The sequence below is a fragment of the Gymnogyps californianus genome, chromosome 3 (assembly GCF_018139145.2).
Source record: "Gymnogyps californianus isolate 813 chromosome 3, ASM1813914v2, whole genome shotgun sequence".
NCBI classification, from domain to species: Eukaryota; Metazoa; Chordata; class Aves; order Accipitriformes; family Cathartidae; genus Gymnogyps; species Gymnogyps californianus.
This window is the reverse complement of record NC_059473.1, coordinates 1,221,470-1,236,555: the sequence shown is the minus strand read 5'-3', so window position 1 is coordinate 1,236,555 and position 15,086 is coordinate 1,221,470. Positions and strand designations below refer to the sequence as shown.

The following is a 15,086-nucleotide window of genomic DNA, read 5'->3' as shown; positions in this document are numbered from 1 at the left end:
AGAGCAGCTTGGGTTTTATCTGCAAGAGCTATGAAACTGCTAGATTTGATAACGGGGCTGTTTTGAACATTGAGTATCTACACAGCTGAGCGGCTCTGCTGGAAACTGCTCAGAAATAGGCGGAAAAACTGCTTTTGGCTGTTGATGCTGAAAAGCAGGAGGCATTCAAAGCCCACCCGGGCGGGAGCCCGCACCGATCGCCTCCGCTGACCCTGGGAGAGCTGCGAACAGCATGGCCAGCCAGGGAATGGAGCATCACATGGGGAATAACCCCCTGTGTGGGCACGACGAGCAGGCAGGGCTAGGCACCACCTCGAGCTCAGTGTCCTGATCGCATCTGCTGTCAGGAAGGTTAAAAACCCACCCAAATCCCCCCCCAGCTTTAGCCTGGAAGTTGCTTCAACATTGGGGAAACATTGACAACAGCAAGGAACTGCAAAAGCTGGTAAAGCTGCAGGGCAGGTCCTTAAACTGCACGCTGCCAGGATTAAAAACACCGGCCCATAAATCCACACTGCCGTGCAAATAGCAAATCTCCCCTCCTCCTGTAAAGAGGAAAGAGGGAGGAATGAAGAGAGATGCACGCTGTGCTGATGCTCAGAAGGGACAGGATATTTGGGTGGGAGCTGCTCCTTCCTTTCCTCGCTCACTATTTCCTTCCATCCAGGCGAGGCATTCACTTACTCCATCAAAAAAAAGAGTCACCTCTGCTGGGCAGTTATGCTGGGATATAAGAAGGATTTTCCTGACAAAAGGGCCAAAGGATAAACCTCTCTGTACGAGCTGTTTTTGAACGGTGTAGCAACCGGGGAGCAAAACATTCACGAAACAGAGACAGGCCAGCTCCAGGAGCCCGCCTCCATCCCCGAGCCCCCCCCTCCTCAATGTTCCGAGCCACCATGCAACAGCCCTTCCACGCATTAATCACACAGCATCTGTTGGGCCAGTTGTACTTAATTAACGAAGAACGAGGTTTTTCAGAACCATTAAAGGGCACAGTGAGCTTTGGGTGCTCGGACTGGGGAGTTCACATCTGTGCTTGTTTCACCACAATTAAACAGAAACAGCATATTGAGAAAAAAAAAAAAACCACCACCACATAAGTTAAGCACCACATTGCCACATAGATACGGGAAGCCTTTGTATTGCATGTGAACCCTGCCAGTTTGTTCCAGTTTTGCCTGGCTTATTTTACTTCTGCTAACACGTTTTGTTAGAGGAGATTTATTCCAAGATTTTTTTTTTTTTAATTTTTTTTTTTTTATCCTTTAGCAAGATGACTTTGTTACTTGCTGCGGTAGAAAACCATATGAGTTCCTTGTGCTATCCAGAAATGGAATCGTACAGCCAGGAACCGCCATTGAGGTCCCACGCTTTTATTTAGTACGCTGTCCCTTCTGCAGCCCATTAATGCCATTTCTGGGAAGAGGGAACTGTCGCATCTTTTTGCGGTTAAATAAAAGGCAAGCATCGCGTGAACGCTTTGACCTGCGTTTTGCCGACACGTTGCATAAATATGCTGAAGCGCGATGCAAACACGACATTCATTCTGCTGTACAGCTTGGAGCCCATTAGAAAAAAAAAACAAAACAAAAAACCCAAGCATGGTTGGGGCCCCGTTTCCCCACGCTTTCCCAAACTCCAAGAGAACAACCCAAGATACCAACAGCAAGCATTTAACCAGCAACAGGCAACTCCTTTTCCTGCGGCCCCCAACAAAGAAACGGCGCTGCCCATCACCCTCGCCAAAGGCAAACCCAGCAGGGAAAGGGCCAGATCGCTCCAGCTCCCTTCTCCGTGGGAGAGCCCGGTGCCATTAGCTGGAGAGAGCTGCTCTGGGTTTGGGCTTTCCCCAAGACAAACCTGCCGCAGCCCTCGGTAAGTCACCATGAGCCAGGCTGAGCCTTGCCCCGTTGCCTTAAGGCAGCGATCGGCCTCATAACAAAAACTAAGAGCCCGGCATCTCAACACCTCCAACCCCACAGCAGCAGCCTGGGCGCAGCGGTCCAGCACGCACCGTAACTCAGTCCTGCGGCAATCGCCACCAAAACACCAAACCAGCAGCTACAGCACTGCCAGAGCCGAGACAAAAACACCTCCAAGAAGCTTCACCATTTAACAACGCCCAGTACAGCCATCGCATCCCTTACCTGCTGCAGCAAAGCCTGCAGATGCTTGTCTGGAGCCTGTAGGACCAACACGACGTTGAATTGGGAGCAATATTTGCTGCACAAGGCAGAGAAGGTCCTTCACAGCTCGAGCTCTCTGGAGGAATGGGCTGGGGGAAGCAGCTGAGTGAAATAGCCGCGGCTGGACGAACCTGATGCCCACCAAGCCCTAACGCGCACGCCCCCGCAGAGCTGCCTGACCCCCATCACCTGAGGACGGGGCTTCCACCCGGGTGCAGCCACCCAAGAAAACGCAAGGAGCTGCTGCCTCTTTGTGCCGGCGGCACGGCAGCGCAGATGCCCAGCTTCACCCCGGGATGCTTCCTCGGGGTTCGCAGTGAGCTCTGCCCAAAAGGAGCGACTTAAAGACTTCCCTGATGGTGCGGGGCTCAGGGGTGCTACCGGCAAAAGGGCTTGCAGCCGGCTGCGGGTGTCGGGGGTGGAGGCACTCACCTCAGCCATCAGCAAACTGGGAGCAGCTGGGTTGGCTCCTCAGCTGAACCCTGCAAAAGCAAGCCCTGCCAGAGTTCATCCCAAGTTACGGAATTATTTTATCTGCGCCGGCAGACGCAGCTAGGTGTCACCCAGCCACGCTGGGTGGAAAACACGCTCCTTCGGCGCGAAGACAGTGAGTTCATCCAAAGGGGCAGGGTGCAGCAGGCGAGCGGCAGAGCGAGCCTTATTTAACTGTTACAGGCGTGCCAAAAAGGAAGCAGCAGCCCCCCCCGAAGCTCTCGGGATAGCACCGGGACGGGGCTCGAAGCGCTCTCTTTGTGCTGGTGCCGCTGCACTCCGCTTGCTGGCCCCCATCCCGCGTGCTTCGCGTCCCCGCTTCCCCCGGCTCGTTAAAGCAGGGGCCATCCCAAATGCTTAGCCGCAGGCTAACGACGCAGGGAAAGATGCTTCGGGTGAGAGGAGGAGGAGGAGGAGGAGGCTGCTCAATAACAGCAATCGTTCTCGGTCCCCTGGGAGAGTCATGCTGTAGAAAGCAAACAGAGATACGTCGGGGCGAGGGGAAGGGGAAGACGGAGATTGTGGGCCATGATAGTTCCGTTCGCTAACCGGGAAGTCAAAGAAAATCTTTATCTGTGGAGCGCGGAGCCTGGGGAGATGGAGATAACGCAGCTCCATTGCGCTGCAGCGTGCGATACCAACCGAGCCGCCGGGCTTTCACACCTTTCTTTTAATTGCCCCCGTCCTGCTAAATTTAATTGGAAAATAAGCAAGCAGGAGCCTTCAGAAGGAGAATCGGAAGCAGAGGATGTGCGCCCAGAGAGATTAATTACATCCATCTGTCCTAATGCTGTCCACTCCTTCCAGGGGGTGATACAGCCCCAGGTTTCACGGGTGGCTGAAGGTGCGACTGTAACCACATCCCTGACATCTCGGTTCTTTCTTTAAATATTGAGTAATAAGCCCTTCAGCTGACGCTCAGGGAGTCCCCCAGAAGAGAAACGAAAGCCTGCGAGGCTGCGGAGGCAAGGTAGAAGCTCCTTTACAATAAAACCGGAAAAGCGCACAATTTTATTGTAAACTATTGCTTATGGTATGCACGACATAGGAGCACATACGCACTTATAGAAATCCTGGCAGGTTACAGAGTACAGCGAGAGGTCAAAATCAATAGTGTGCACATAAGAAATATAACTTGATGCCGCAGATCTTCCAATTTCAGTGCTGCGGTTCAGCATCAGGTCAGATCAATAACACTTTTGGACCCGGCCCTGTTGGATCTTCTCCAGCATTTGTCAATCATACTATCAAATTTTTAATCTTATTTTCCAGGCTCCTGGGGAGCTACATCAGAGCTGCTGGAATGCAGAAAACGTTATTTTTGAAAAGCCTTTCAGAACAGCCCCCAGCAGACGTTTTACATCCAAAAGCACCTTTTTGCTTCCTTTTAAAAGACACTGCTTTGCGGCCATGACTTTGAGCCGGGGGTTGCGAACACCCCTTCCCCTCTGCCCGCCAGCCGTCAGCGGGCTGAGCTCCCGCTGAGGCTGAGGACGAGGCCGTCGCTGTGTCTTTCGGAGGGACGCATCCAGGCTCTGGTCCCGCAGACGCTCAGACACGTGGTTTAACTTTGCACGCAGCGCAAGTCCCGGTGCAGCAGGTCTACAGAAGTGCACGTAGAAAGGATGCCTGAGGAGGGCCCCAGCAAGACACCTCATCTGCCTCCCGGCCAGGAATTTCGAGTTCAATAATTCTCCAAATATTTAACTTAAATCTCCCTTGCTGCGATTTAAGTCTTGACCCCGGGACAGAGGGAACAGATTATCACCCATCCAGGGAAGCGGGAGTGCAAGCGCAAGCAGGACGGGGACCACGGGGCCAGGTCTGCTGCAGAAAAGCAAGCCCCGCAGGGCGGCTTAGGCAGGCTGGGTTTACACGCCGTGCTTTCCGAAACCCGCCGTGCTGACCCCCTTGCATGGGCACATACAGGTGGCATCTTCCAGCGGCACAGGGGCAAGGACCTTCACCTCTTGTTGCTTCATCCCCCGACTGCAAATGGAAGCCCTTCCACTGGCTTCAACCCTTCTGTTCAGGTAGAATTTGTGTAGCTTCCAAATACTTGCGGGCAAGGGATTTTTTTCGTTGCTCTGGGTACGTCCAAAACCAGCCACAGCAGAGCCCGAAGTCCAGCTCAGGACCCCCTGGTTTGGCTGCCCTGCATGTAAATACCAGCAAGCGAAGCCTTTTGTACGCGGAGAAGCAAGTACAGATCCCAGACTTGACAGCTGCAAGAATGAAATAGTATAAGCAGCTCCCCAGACAAAATGTATAGGTCTACCGCGAGCATCGGGATCGCAGAAGAGAGGACAGAGCGATGAGAAACCCAGCCCTGGTAACCATCTGCCCTTTAAACCACCCATTTAATTGGGGAACAAACTTCATAAAAATAACATTTCGGAGCCGTTCCCCAGTTGCCAATAAAGACAGACACACAATTTACATGGGAAACTCATACCCAGGGAAATAAATGAAGGCAATAAAAATGAGTGAAAAGGGGACAGTTTATGAGTTTGGATGCGTGCTGCCTCTCCCTCCCGTCTTGTCCTCGCCGCGTGTGTTTTAATTTTCCTCCCTCTCCCATCCTTATTGTCCTCCTCTTCTCAGGGAGACAAAACACAGTGCTCTCCTCACTAAAACTGCCAACAGCAGGAGGAGGACAAATATATTCAACTTAACCCCTCTTTGGCTTCAGTCCCGTCCCCGGGGGGTGATCCCTGTGCCCTCCCGTCTTCCATCCGGAGCGTCCCGCCGTGGTCCTTGTCCTGGGCAGACGTGCTAACCAGGCTAGGGCTGCTCGCTGACGGACCCAGCCGCTCTTTGCAGGTATCGCCTGTATGCCATAAGCTAAGAGTCGGTCGCAAAGGGAAAACCCACAAAACCCCCGTCCCTTTGGAAAGGAAAAAATAAAGTTAGCCGCTTTAGCTGTAGCTCGCGCAACGCACGCCTTGCCTAAGCAATCAGTCGTTCTATCGCTCCTAAAAACCAGGGGAGCCCGGGGGAAAGAAAACCGTCGAGAAACGCGCGGCAGCACCCAGGCAATCGCGTTACAGGAGGGGAGATGTAAGGTCTTGGGGTCCTCCCACCCAGCCCACCGACACACTCCCAGCTGGAACCCAAACACCCTCTTCGCTTAATAAATCAATAATACTTCGGTGGTTTGTTTGCGGTTTGGGGTTTTTTTTTGACTGACTCTCCAAAGGTTTGCTAGGACCGCAGCTCAATAAAATAAGACCGTTTGTAAGTCTCAGGTGGTCCAAGCGTTATTTGGGCATGGGATTGATGTTTCTGTGCAGTTTTCCGGAAGGCAGGACACACGGCGAGGCGAGGATGGAGACCCGGGGTGCTGTGCGAATGGGGATGCCGCCTTCTCTTGTCTCTGCATGGCAATGCTCATCCGGGAAGGAGGCTCCCTGGTGCCGCCTTCATACACATAAGCAAATGATTACCTTCATTATCGTGAAATAGGGCCAGCTTGCCAAACGACAGTAACCTGTCAAAGTAAATGTCATCTTAAACAGGAGTTCATTTGCTCTGGAAAAGGTGGCCGCTGCCTGCAGGGATCTTTGCAGAAGGGGATGAAAACCCGAGCAGGCTGCTGCTGGCCCTCAGTGATCCCTTCCTCAGGAGGAGGGGGGAAAAGGTGTTCCTGAAGGTGAAAAAACATCCCAGGGAAAGGCAGTTTTTCCCAGAGGAGTGGCAGAGCCTGGCACACGAGCTGCATTTTCCCCGGCCACAGCCACATCGAACGACCGTCGAATAACCCTTCCCGACTCCGCCGTTACCGCCTGCCTTTGCCCGTGAAGGGCTCCACTCCGAACCTTCCAGAGCCTGTAAAAAACACCACCAGCTTCGTAGGACCGGGGATCCGGCCCCATGTCCTCGGCCGCTGAGAGCCTGCCAAACCGCTTTCCCGCCGAAAAGCCCGTTTAGGTTTCGAGCATCCCTGCCCCAGCACCCCCCCTTTTTATCTAGACACCCCCCCACCCCTCCAATTCCAGCGTGGCACCTCGAAAGGGCAGCATCGTCGGCAGCACGGAGGGAAAGGCAGGAGGCATAAGCAGAGGCGCGCTGCACGGCGCCCGGCCCCAGCCTTTGGGGATAAAAGGCACCGTTTCTTCTCCGCCGGGCGGGCGGGCGAAGCCGGAGAAACTCGTAGGAGAGGGAAGCGCTCTCTTCGTGGGGCTGCCTTTCGTGCGAGCCGCTGATAACATCTTATTTTAAAAAGCCTTTGCTGTTTAAAAGCACCCAGATCCCGGTGACTGTGGGATTTGCGTAGCCTGATGCAGAAATGGCTTTGTGGACCCGATGCCCGAAGCCGATGCTCTTCGGCACCGGGGGTAACCGCATCTCTGGGGCTCTGCGGTCCGTCTGCTCTGGAATAAACCAGAATAAAAACACTGGCCGTGGTCCCATCCATTGCCTGATCCCGGCTGGCTGCTCAGCCTCCTCCTTTTGCCATCGGCAGTGGCTTTTCGCGGCGCCTCTGCTATCCCGGTGGGGAACATACGCTGCGTGAGTGCCTCACGAGCCTTCCCAGCTGTTTTAACAACTGAAAGCAAGGTGGAAACACATCCTTCCCCTCCACGCTGAGGCCCTTCCTTTGTTACAGCCACTTAGAAAAAACTAACAGCACTAAAAGAAGGTCTTACAAAAATGATTCCGAGCGATTACCGCTAAAGAATGCGGAATATTTTCATTTGCTTTTCTTACAAAGTTGACTTTGTTGCATTTATTCACAGGGAGTATTTTTCTTTCTCTGTGTGAAGGCCCCTGCAAAAATCCTGGGAGGATTTGCGGAGCGTGATATTCCTCAGTCGGACTTAGGAGAACCTACTGTAGCCCAAAGGGAATTCTAATATTCCTGTTGATAAAAATATGTAGAACAAGGTTTATAAATCTGTATATGACGTATGCATATGTGTTTGTGGGTGTAATATTGGGGTGTGTGTGTATATATATAAATAAATAATAACTGAAGAAGGTATATATGTCCTGCAAAGACAAGTATTGCGTTAACGAATGAACTGTGGCACCAAGTCCCGTTGACGACTGTGCTGCCTGCCCTCGAAATGCAGGCTCAGCCCGCTCCTGGGTGCCGCGGCGAACCAAGCGCCTAACTTCATCTGCCGCTTGGGAAGAAGAATAGGAGGACGAGGCAACAGCCTGGTGCGAACCTCGGATCCCCTCCGAGGGCGAGACCCCGCTTGCTCCCCTCCCAGTCGTAGAGATGTTTCCCAGTAGCCGGCTTCGGCGCTCGTGGCTGTTTGCGAAGCCTTTCTCCATCCGTCCCGTTAGGCTCCGGGTTTTGGAAATGGTTTCCCCACCCCCCCTGCCCCCCGCCGCCTTGTATTCAAATGTTGTTTGCTTTTCGATTTCCTTCCAGGCATTTTGAAATAACTCGCAGGGTCTCCAGCAGCTTGGCTAAAGCGTTAAGCGGCCGGCTTCGTGACTCCTGGTGCTTTGTCTCGGATAGCACCCGGGGTTCTGCTGACCCTGCCGGGAGGGCAAGCCCGGCGGAGCGGGAGCAGGGAAGGCAGAACACCTCCCCATACCCGGCTGCATCCGAAAAGTACGTCAGAAAATAGTTGCTTCGAGTCGCCGAACGAGCAAGCTCACGACGTGCCACGGCTTCGTAATTATGAGACCCTTAACAAAAGTCAGTGTTCTTCTTTACCCGACTGCAAGGCACGCAAGCAAATGCACCTACTGTTGCCATGAATATAATGACGACGCTAGCTAGAAACTAAATAAAGCAACGTCCTCTTCCTGGTAGGTTGGATTTTGTTTCCATTACAGCCCTGCTAATTCCTGCTTCTTAGCAAAGGGACTCCAACACCGGCCACTAAGCATCATCCTTCAAAAATATTTAGCTGGAAAATGTTCCAGTCAGCTCTGATAGTATTAAGGTTTTCTTGCTTTAAAAGCCGATGATAAAAATCTTAATGTCCAATAAGGTGTTGCCGTAAGTCATCGAAACTGAAGCGTGCTCACGCAAACACGCAGCGGCCTCCCCAGCGCCCGCGTTTCGGCATTAGCAGGAGCCCGCCCGGTTCCACATCGCCCCAATTCCCCCAAAATTTCACGTGCAAAAAAAAAAAGGTCACCCCATCCCAAGAGCCTGCCCGCTGCCCCGGGGCTGCCAGGCCGAGGAGCGGGCGGTTTGCTGCACGCCGCCGACCCGACGCGATGTCCTCGAGGACGTCCCCAGAGGAAGCCCAGTTCCTCCGATTCTTCTCCGGCTGCTGCTGGCGCAGGTGTCCGTGCCCCCGGCCCCGGCCCCCCCGCCTCCCCGGCCCCATTGTCCCTTGTCCCAGCCTTGGGGGGTTGCATAAACAAGCGTTGCTGATGTCAAGCAGACGGTACACGTTTCCTTCTTTGGCCTCGGAGAAACATTTTTTAACCAGTTCCTTCAGCAAGGTTGTTTTTTTTTTTTTTTATTTTATTCAATTCAGCTTTATATATATATTTTTTTTAAGTGTGGCATGCCATTTGGCAGGATTTCTGGCCTCCAGAAGATAATTTGGTTTTGATTATTATCTGAAACAGGGGTTTATAGACGTGTTCAGCCCGTGGGGGTTGAGAAACAAAACCCCTTTTAACTTAGGAACGGGGACTTTGACTGATTTTCAACTGGGGACATCAGCCCAGCTGAGAAGGAAATTTAAAAAGCATGGCGTATTTAACAAAAAACAATAGAAGCACGATGCGTTTTTAAGTTACCAGAAACTGTTCTCTTGCCAAAACTGCGGGTAAAAATATTAGCGTAAGCTTTGCAGATGAAGATCTCACTAACAAGTGGTGGCGGGGGAGGTTTCCTGTCCGTGAAATTGTAACCAGCCCATAAACAGCTCTAGCAGGAACATTCAAACATTGATTGGGGGGGGAGAGAAAAACTAAAGCCACTGGATAAAGTTGTATTAGCTATATTCTTGCAAATCAAAGGAAAGGATCTGACACCGCGGTCTTGAAAAAGAAGTTCTCTTCCCTGGGACGGGAGCCCTGACTTCTACCTGATTAGACCTCATACACATCCTAATGAAGAATATCACCAGCAATTCATTAATTACTCTGCTGGAATGACCTCTTAGATGTGCACCTAGAGATTATTTTTAAGTCTTTTTGGTTTTGTCCATAACCCCAGCCTGGAAATGTCTGGAGGAGCTATAGTTAGAAATGGCCGGGTTTTGTCCATGGAACTTGGTCGGACAAAAAATGCTCGTTTGGGTTGCTGAAATAAATTGTCAGTTGAGCACTCAGCTTGTCTGACCATTTCAGCTGGAAAGAGAAAACACTAGCAGTGTTTTTATAAAAGCAAAGACACGTACTGGTTCAGCAGAAAGGAAATGCTTTTGTGTTGAGCTCTCTTATTTTGTATGAGTCGAAAGAAAATTCCCCCCATTTCTTCCAGTAAGCGATTCTGAATAAAACCAATTCGGGATGGCATCAAAGGATTTTTGCCCTCCCAACGTGGTTTTTCGGTGCGGCCGCCGACCCAAAACGCTCCGGTTTCGGAGCATTAGCATCTGCATCTTATTCTCAGCTCAGATAGGAGTGACACCTCCGCGTCACCCAAATGATGCTTCTCTCTCTTTTATTTTAGCGAAGCCGGTAGCTGTCCAGTAGCTTGCCGAACTGTAGGGTGCGGGAGAGGTTGGTGAAGGGGCTCCAGCTCCTGCCCCCTCCTCCTTTGCATCAAAGAAAGGTCTTTACAGCCTTCAGATGTGCCAAGACCCAAAACCCAGCCCCGTCCCTGCTGCTGGCCGGAGGACATCCCAGCGACCAGGGCTCTTCCAGGAACACTGTACGGAAACAGGTCTGGGGAAGAACAACAGCAATCTGTAGTCTTCAGCACGGGGATTTTGGGCAACTTTTATATTTAGGGTATAAAGGAGGGAAGCGAACAAGGGGGTTTCTTGTTTCGGTTCCTCAGTTGGATTGCTGTCACTCCCCACCGACGTTACTGAGCTAACTCAGCACACAAAACCCAGATAAATCAACAAATAGGAAGATTACTGGAGCGAACATTGAATTCATGGTTATGACGGATGCCTGCTAAGCAGGAAAAGATAAGACAGACTCGCAGGTCAAGGGGTTAAAGTCTAAATTAGCTGCTGCAAGAGGGAAGTTCCAGGAGAAGATCCCAGGGATGCAGAAGGGCAGGCGGACCTTCAGCAAGGGAACCGGGATTAGCTTTTTTTAAAACTCATTAGCTTTTTGCTCATTTGCTATCCCCTGCCCCCCCGCACTACCACGTATTCTGATGACTGTGCAAATAAACCGCCCCACGTTACTTGGCGCGTGTAAACCACGTGTCGTCAAACCACTCCACCCGCTCGTCTTCGTCCAAGGGTCTCCAAACAGCGAGCGGAAAGCGCGAGGAGCACCGTATCTGGAGACATGCAGTCCTCCCCTTCTTCAGGGCAGTCCATGAATCTTCACCCTCTATAACGCTGTCACCATCCTGACCCCTCTGCAGACACTGCTCTGCGGGCGGGAACCCGCTTAAAAAGGACAGCTTTACAGTAAAATAAAAAAAATGATGGGTCCAAACCAGGACGTGCCCAGGGGTGCTCAGATGTGCAAAATGCTGGTTTGCGTGCGTGCACGGCCGGTTATGTGCACGGCTGCGGCACTCCGACTCCAGCGCCGGGGCAGAAGAGAAGTCGCTGCGTTGCTTGGCATCGCCTGGCCTGAAAAAGGATAACCACAGCAAATTCTGCACCCGTAGACATTTAACTATTTAAAAATATTTACATTTCAATCGCGCTGCGAAAATGCTTTTGGATCCTAAAACGCTGTCGCAGAGAAGTTGCTTCAAGCCCTTTCAGGGGCCTTTGCAACGTTGATGTTTGTTTAAACATTACAGCGTGCTATATTAATGCCTTTGCCCTTTCTCTAACGGCCTTCTGCGGAGCCACTGACATCAGCCAAACCCAGCTGACTCTCTGCACTACACCGGATCGGGGTCAAGCGATTAGCGAGTTATTAACGAGGAGCATCGCAGCGTCAACCCTCACCCACATGATGCTGGGGCAGCGTCTGGCCAGCACTTCCCCTGGCATGGAGGGTTTGCTCCGGAGGGCATCGGAGATCGGCCGAGCTTGGCTCCGTCCTGGCAGCCTGGACCTTCCCACGACCTAGCTCCTATTTCAGGGCTTGTCCGTCTATTTAAAGCGCACGAAGAAGGGGAAAAATGCACTGGAAATGCAGCGTGCACATGAGACGCCGCGCCAAATATTCAGTTTCTTTTAGAGGCTGATAGCAAGGGATCCCACGGCTTTTTATTTTGTTTTTTTTTTGTCGTCCCCCCCCGCCCCTTTTAGCAATACATGCTTGAAAACTATCAGGCCCTATTAGGGATTAGAAAAATCATCTGCTGGGTGAGTGAGTAGATCAAGCCCTCGAAAACCAAAAAAAAAAAAAACCGATTAAAAAAAAAAGGCAGGGACCTGGCTAGTTCCTCCCGCAGAAAAGCATCGCCAGCCCAAAGCACAGCGAGCCCCTTCGCAGCCAAAGCTTTAGGATGGGAGCGAGGGGCCCGCTGCGCCGGGGCGGGGAAGGGGAAGACAGCGAGGCGACCGCCGGGGCCGCCACCAACAAGCGGCGAGCCAGACCACGCTACAGGAAGCCGTAGCCTCCGGTGATAAATAGGAGACCCGGGAGCACAGGATGCGCGTAGGGCGAGCTCGGCGGGACGAGAGGGGATGTGAGCCGGCGGCTGACGAGTCCCTCCGTCCGTCCGGTCCCTCCGTCCATCCAGCCGGCGGGATGGCCATCGCCCGGCGGCTGCTACTGCTGCCGCTGCTGCCGCTGCTGCTGCTGCTGTGCTGGTGCGGGGGTCTGGCGGGGAGGACGCCGAGGTGGTGTGCGCCGGCACCGCCTGCTACACCCTACACCAGGCTGAACTGGGCTGGAGCGGCGCCCAGGAACGCTGCCGGCACAACGGCGGCAACCTGGCTCCGGTACGCAGCCCCGCCGAGGCCGAGCGGCTGCGGGAGCTGCTGGCGGCGGCCGGCTGGCCGGGCCCGGCCTGGATCGGGCTGTCGCTGTCGCGGGGCCAGTGCGTCCAGCCGCAGGAGCCCTTGCGGGGCTTCGCCTGGGCGGCCGGCGGGGAGCCCGGTAACTACTCGGCTTGGCTATCCGAGCCCGCCATCACCTGCCTCAGCTCCCGCTGCGTCAGCCTCCGGCCGGCCGGGCCCTCCGGCACCGTCGGCTGGGCCGACCGTCCCTGCCGAGCCCTGCTGCCCGCTTTCCTCTGCAAGTTCAGCTTCCGGGGGATGTGCGGGCCCCTGCCGCTGGCCGGACCCGGCCGGGTCAGCTACGCCACCCCCTTCGGGGTACGCAGCCCCCGGCTGGCGGCGGCCCCCTTCGGCACGCTGGCGGAGGCCGACTGCGAGGGTGGCGAGGGCCCGGCCTTCGCCCTCTGCAAGGGGCCGCTGGAGGGGGGAGGCTTCTCCTGGCACCCCCCCGGACCCCTCTGCCCCATCGCCTGCGCCCACCGCAACGGGGGCTGCCAGCATCGCTGCCTGGAGGCGCCGGGGGAGCCCCCGCGCTGCGCCTGCCATCCCGGCTACGCCCTGGCCCCTGACATGGCGTCCTGCCTGCCCGAGGACGCCTGCCACCCCAACCCTTGCCAGGGGACCTGCCGGACCCGGCCCGGCGGCTACGAGTGCGGCTGCGAGGCCGGCTACGCCCTGGCGCTTGACGGCCGCCATTGCCTGGACGTGGACGAGTGCCTGAGCGGGCCCTGCCAGCACGAGTGCCGCAACACGGCCGGCAGCTTCGTCTGCCTCTGCCGGCCCGGCTACCGGCCGACGGGGCCGGGCGGCCGCCACTGCCGCGACGAGGACGAGTGCGCCCAGCCCGGTGTCTGCCCCCAGCTCTGCCTCAACGTCCCCGGCTCTTTCCACTGCGCCTGCCGGCCCGGCTACCAGCGCCAGCCCGGCAGTGGCGATGCCTGCCTGGACGTGGACGAGTGCCTGCGGGACCCCTGCCCCGGGCCCTGCCGCAACCTGCCCGGTGGCTTCGAGTGCCTCTGCCCGCCCGGCTTCCTCCCGGAGGAGGATGGACATGGCTGCCGCACCACACCCACCGCTAGAGAGGAGCCCACGGCGGCCCCCAACAGCACCCCGCGGACCACGGGCATCCCACGGACCACGGATGCCGTGCGGACCACGGGCATCCTCCAGACCACGGGTGCCCCATGGACCACGGGCATCCCCCAGACCTTGGGCATCCCCGTCGGGGCGACATCGGCGGTCCCCACGGCAGTAGGGTTGGCGCCCGGCCCCGAGCACAGCGCCGACGGCCCCAGGCTGCTCCTCTACTACATCCTGGGCAGCCTGGTAGCCATCCTGCTGCTGCTGGCCTTCGCCCTGGTCCTGCTGGCCTGCAAGAGGAGGGCGGCCAAGCGGGAGAAGCGGCCGGCCAAAAGCGCGGCGGACAACTACTGTTGGGTGCCCGAGCAGCCGGAGAGCCGCGGGGCGGGCGGCGAGCGCAGGTAACGGCCCCCCCGGGGCAGCGAGGAGGGAGGCAGAGCCTCGAGCGGCGGAGAGAGCTTTTTGTGGATTGAAAAGAGAAATAAAAAGGGGGGGTGGGGGGGGGGTGGGGGGGGTGGCGGTGGTGCTGGCTGTTCAACACGGTTTTGCACGTCCGAGAGCCTGTCCTGGGGTTCCTTGCAAAGCGGGAGCTGATCTCGCCCCGAAGGCAGGTCTCGGCGCTGGGTGGGAAGGCAGCCCAAATCAGTCCTGCGGTTTATAAGCCAGCTCGCCGCTCCTCGGAGGGAAGGGTTAACAGGGACAGTGCTGCAAGGCTGGGACGGGATGGGGTTGAAGTCGCCTTCCCCGGGGGCTGCTCCCCAGCTCTGCAGAACCTCACCGTGCTTAAAAATAGCAAATTATACGTATTGATTTGTCTTCCTGAAGGAAAACAATTAATTCCGTTTCTCATTCGGTCTCCCCTACCTGCATTTGAAATGCCGACGTGCAAAAGCAGCACCTTCCCTGCCCCGTCCCTGCAGCCCGCCCAATCCTTTGCCATCCCGAAAGCAATGCTCGTCCCCCCCCTCGACTGCCTGGCAGCAGCCAGCCTGCATTCAACCCTTGGTTTTGCCTTGTTCTCATTGAAATGGGTTTGACATTCTTACGTCTTTCACCAGGGCAAGAACTGGTCTCTGCAGCCACAAGCAGGGTTTTTTTAGGGGGTTGGGTTTTTTTAGTGGTTTGGTTGGTTTTGTTGTGTTTTTTTTTAAAAAGCCGTCACATCAGAGGTCACCGAATAAACTTTTTAAAACTGCAGCAGCAGAGAGCTTCTCCGGGGGAGCAGACGCCGTAAGGTTAGTGGGGCTGGCATCCCTGCGGCTCCCCGGACCCAGTGCGGGAGCCTGTGCCATTGCACTGGGTTTGG

At 55.1% G+C, this 15,086-nt stretch overlaps 2 protein-coding genes across 2 annotated transcripts in view; one reads left to right on the top strand and one right to left on the bottom strand.

The window, feature by feature from the left end:
* Positions 1 to 2,222, bottom strand: part of LOC127014155 (GDNF-inducible zinc finger protein 1-like) — a 48,999-nt gene extending 46,777 nt beyond the window's left edge. Inside the window, exon 1 of the mRNA XM_050893297.1 lies at positions 2,151 to 2,222. The gene's annotated coding sequence lies outside the window, so the exon portion shown is untranslated. The remainder of the gene's footprint in view (positions 1 to 2,150) is intronic.
* Positions 2,223 to 12,449: 10,227 nt separating this feature from the next.
* CD93 (CD93 molecule) lies at positions 12,450 to 14,242 on the top strand. The gene is given in 2 exon segments (XM_050894959.1): positions 12,450 to 12,503; positions 12,506 to 14,242. Coding segments are annotated over 2 exon segments (1,734 nt in total). The 3' UTR covers positions 14,186 to 14,242.
* The last annotated feature ends 844 nt before the right edge of the window (positions 14,243 to 15,086 follow it).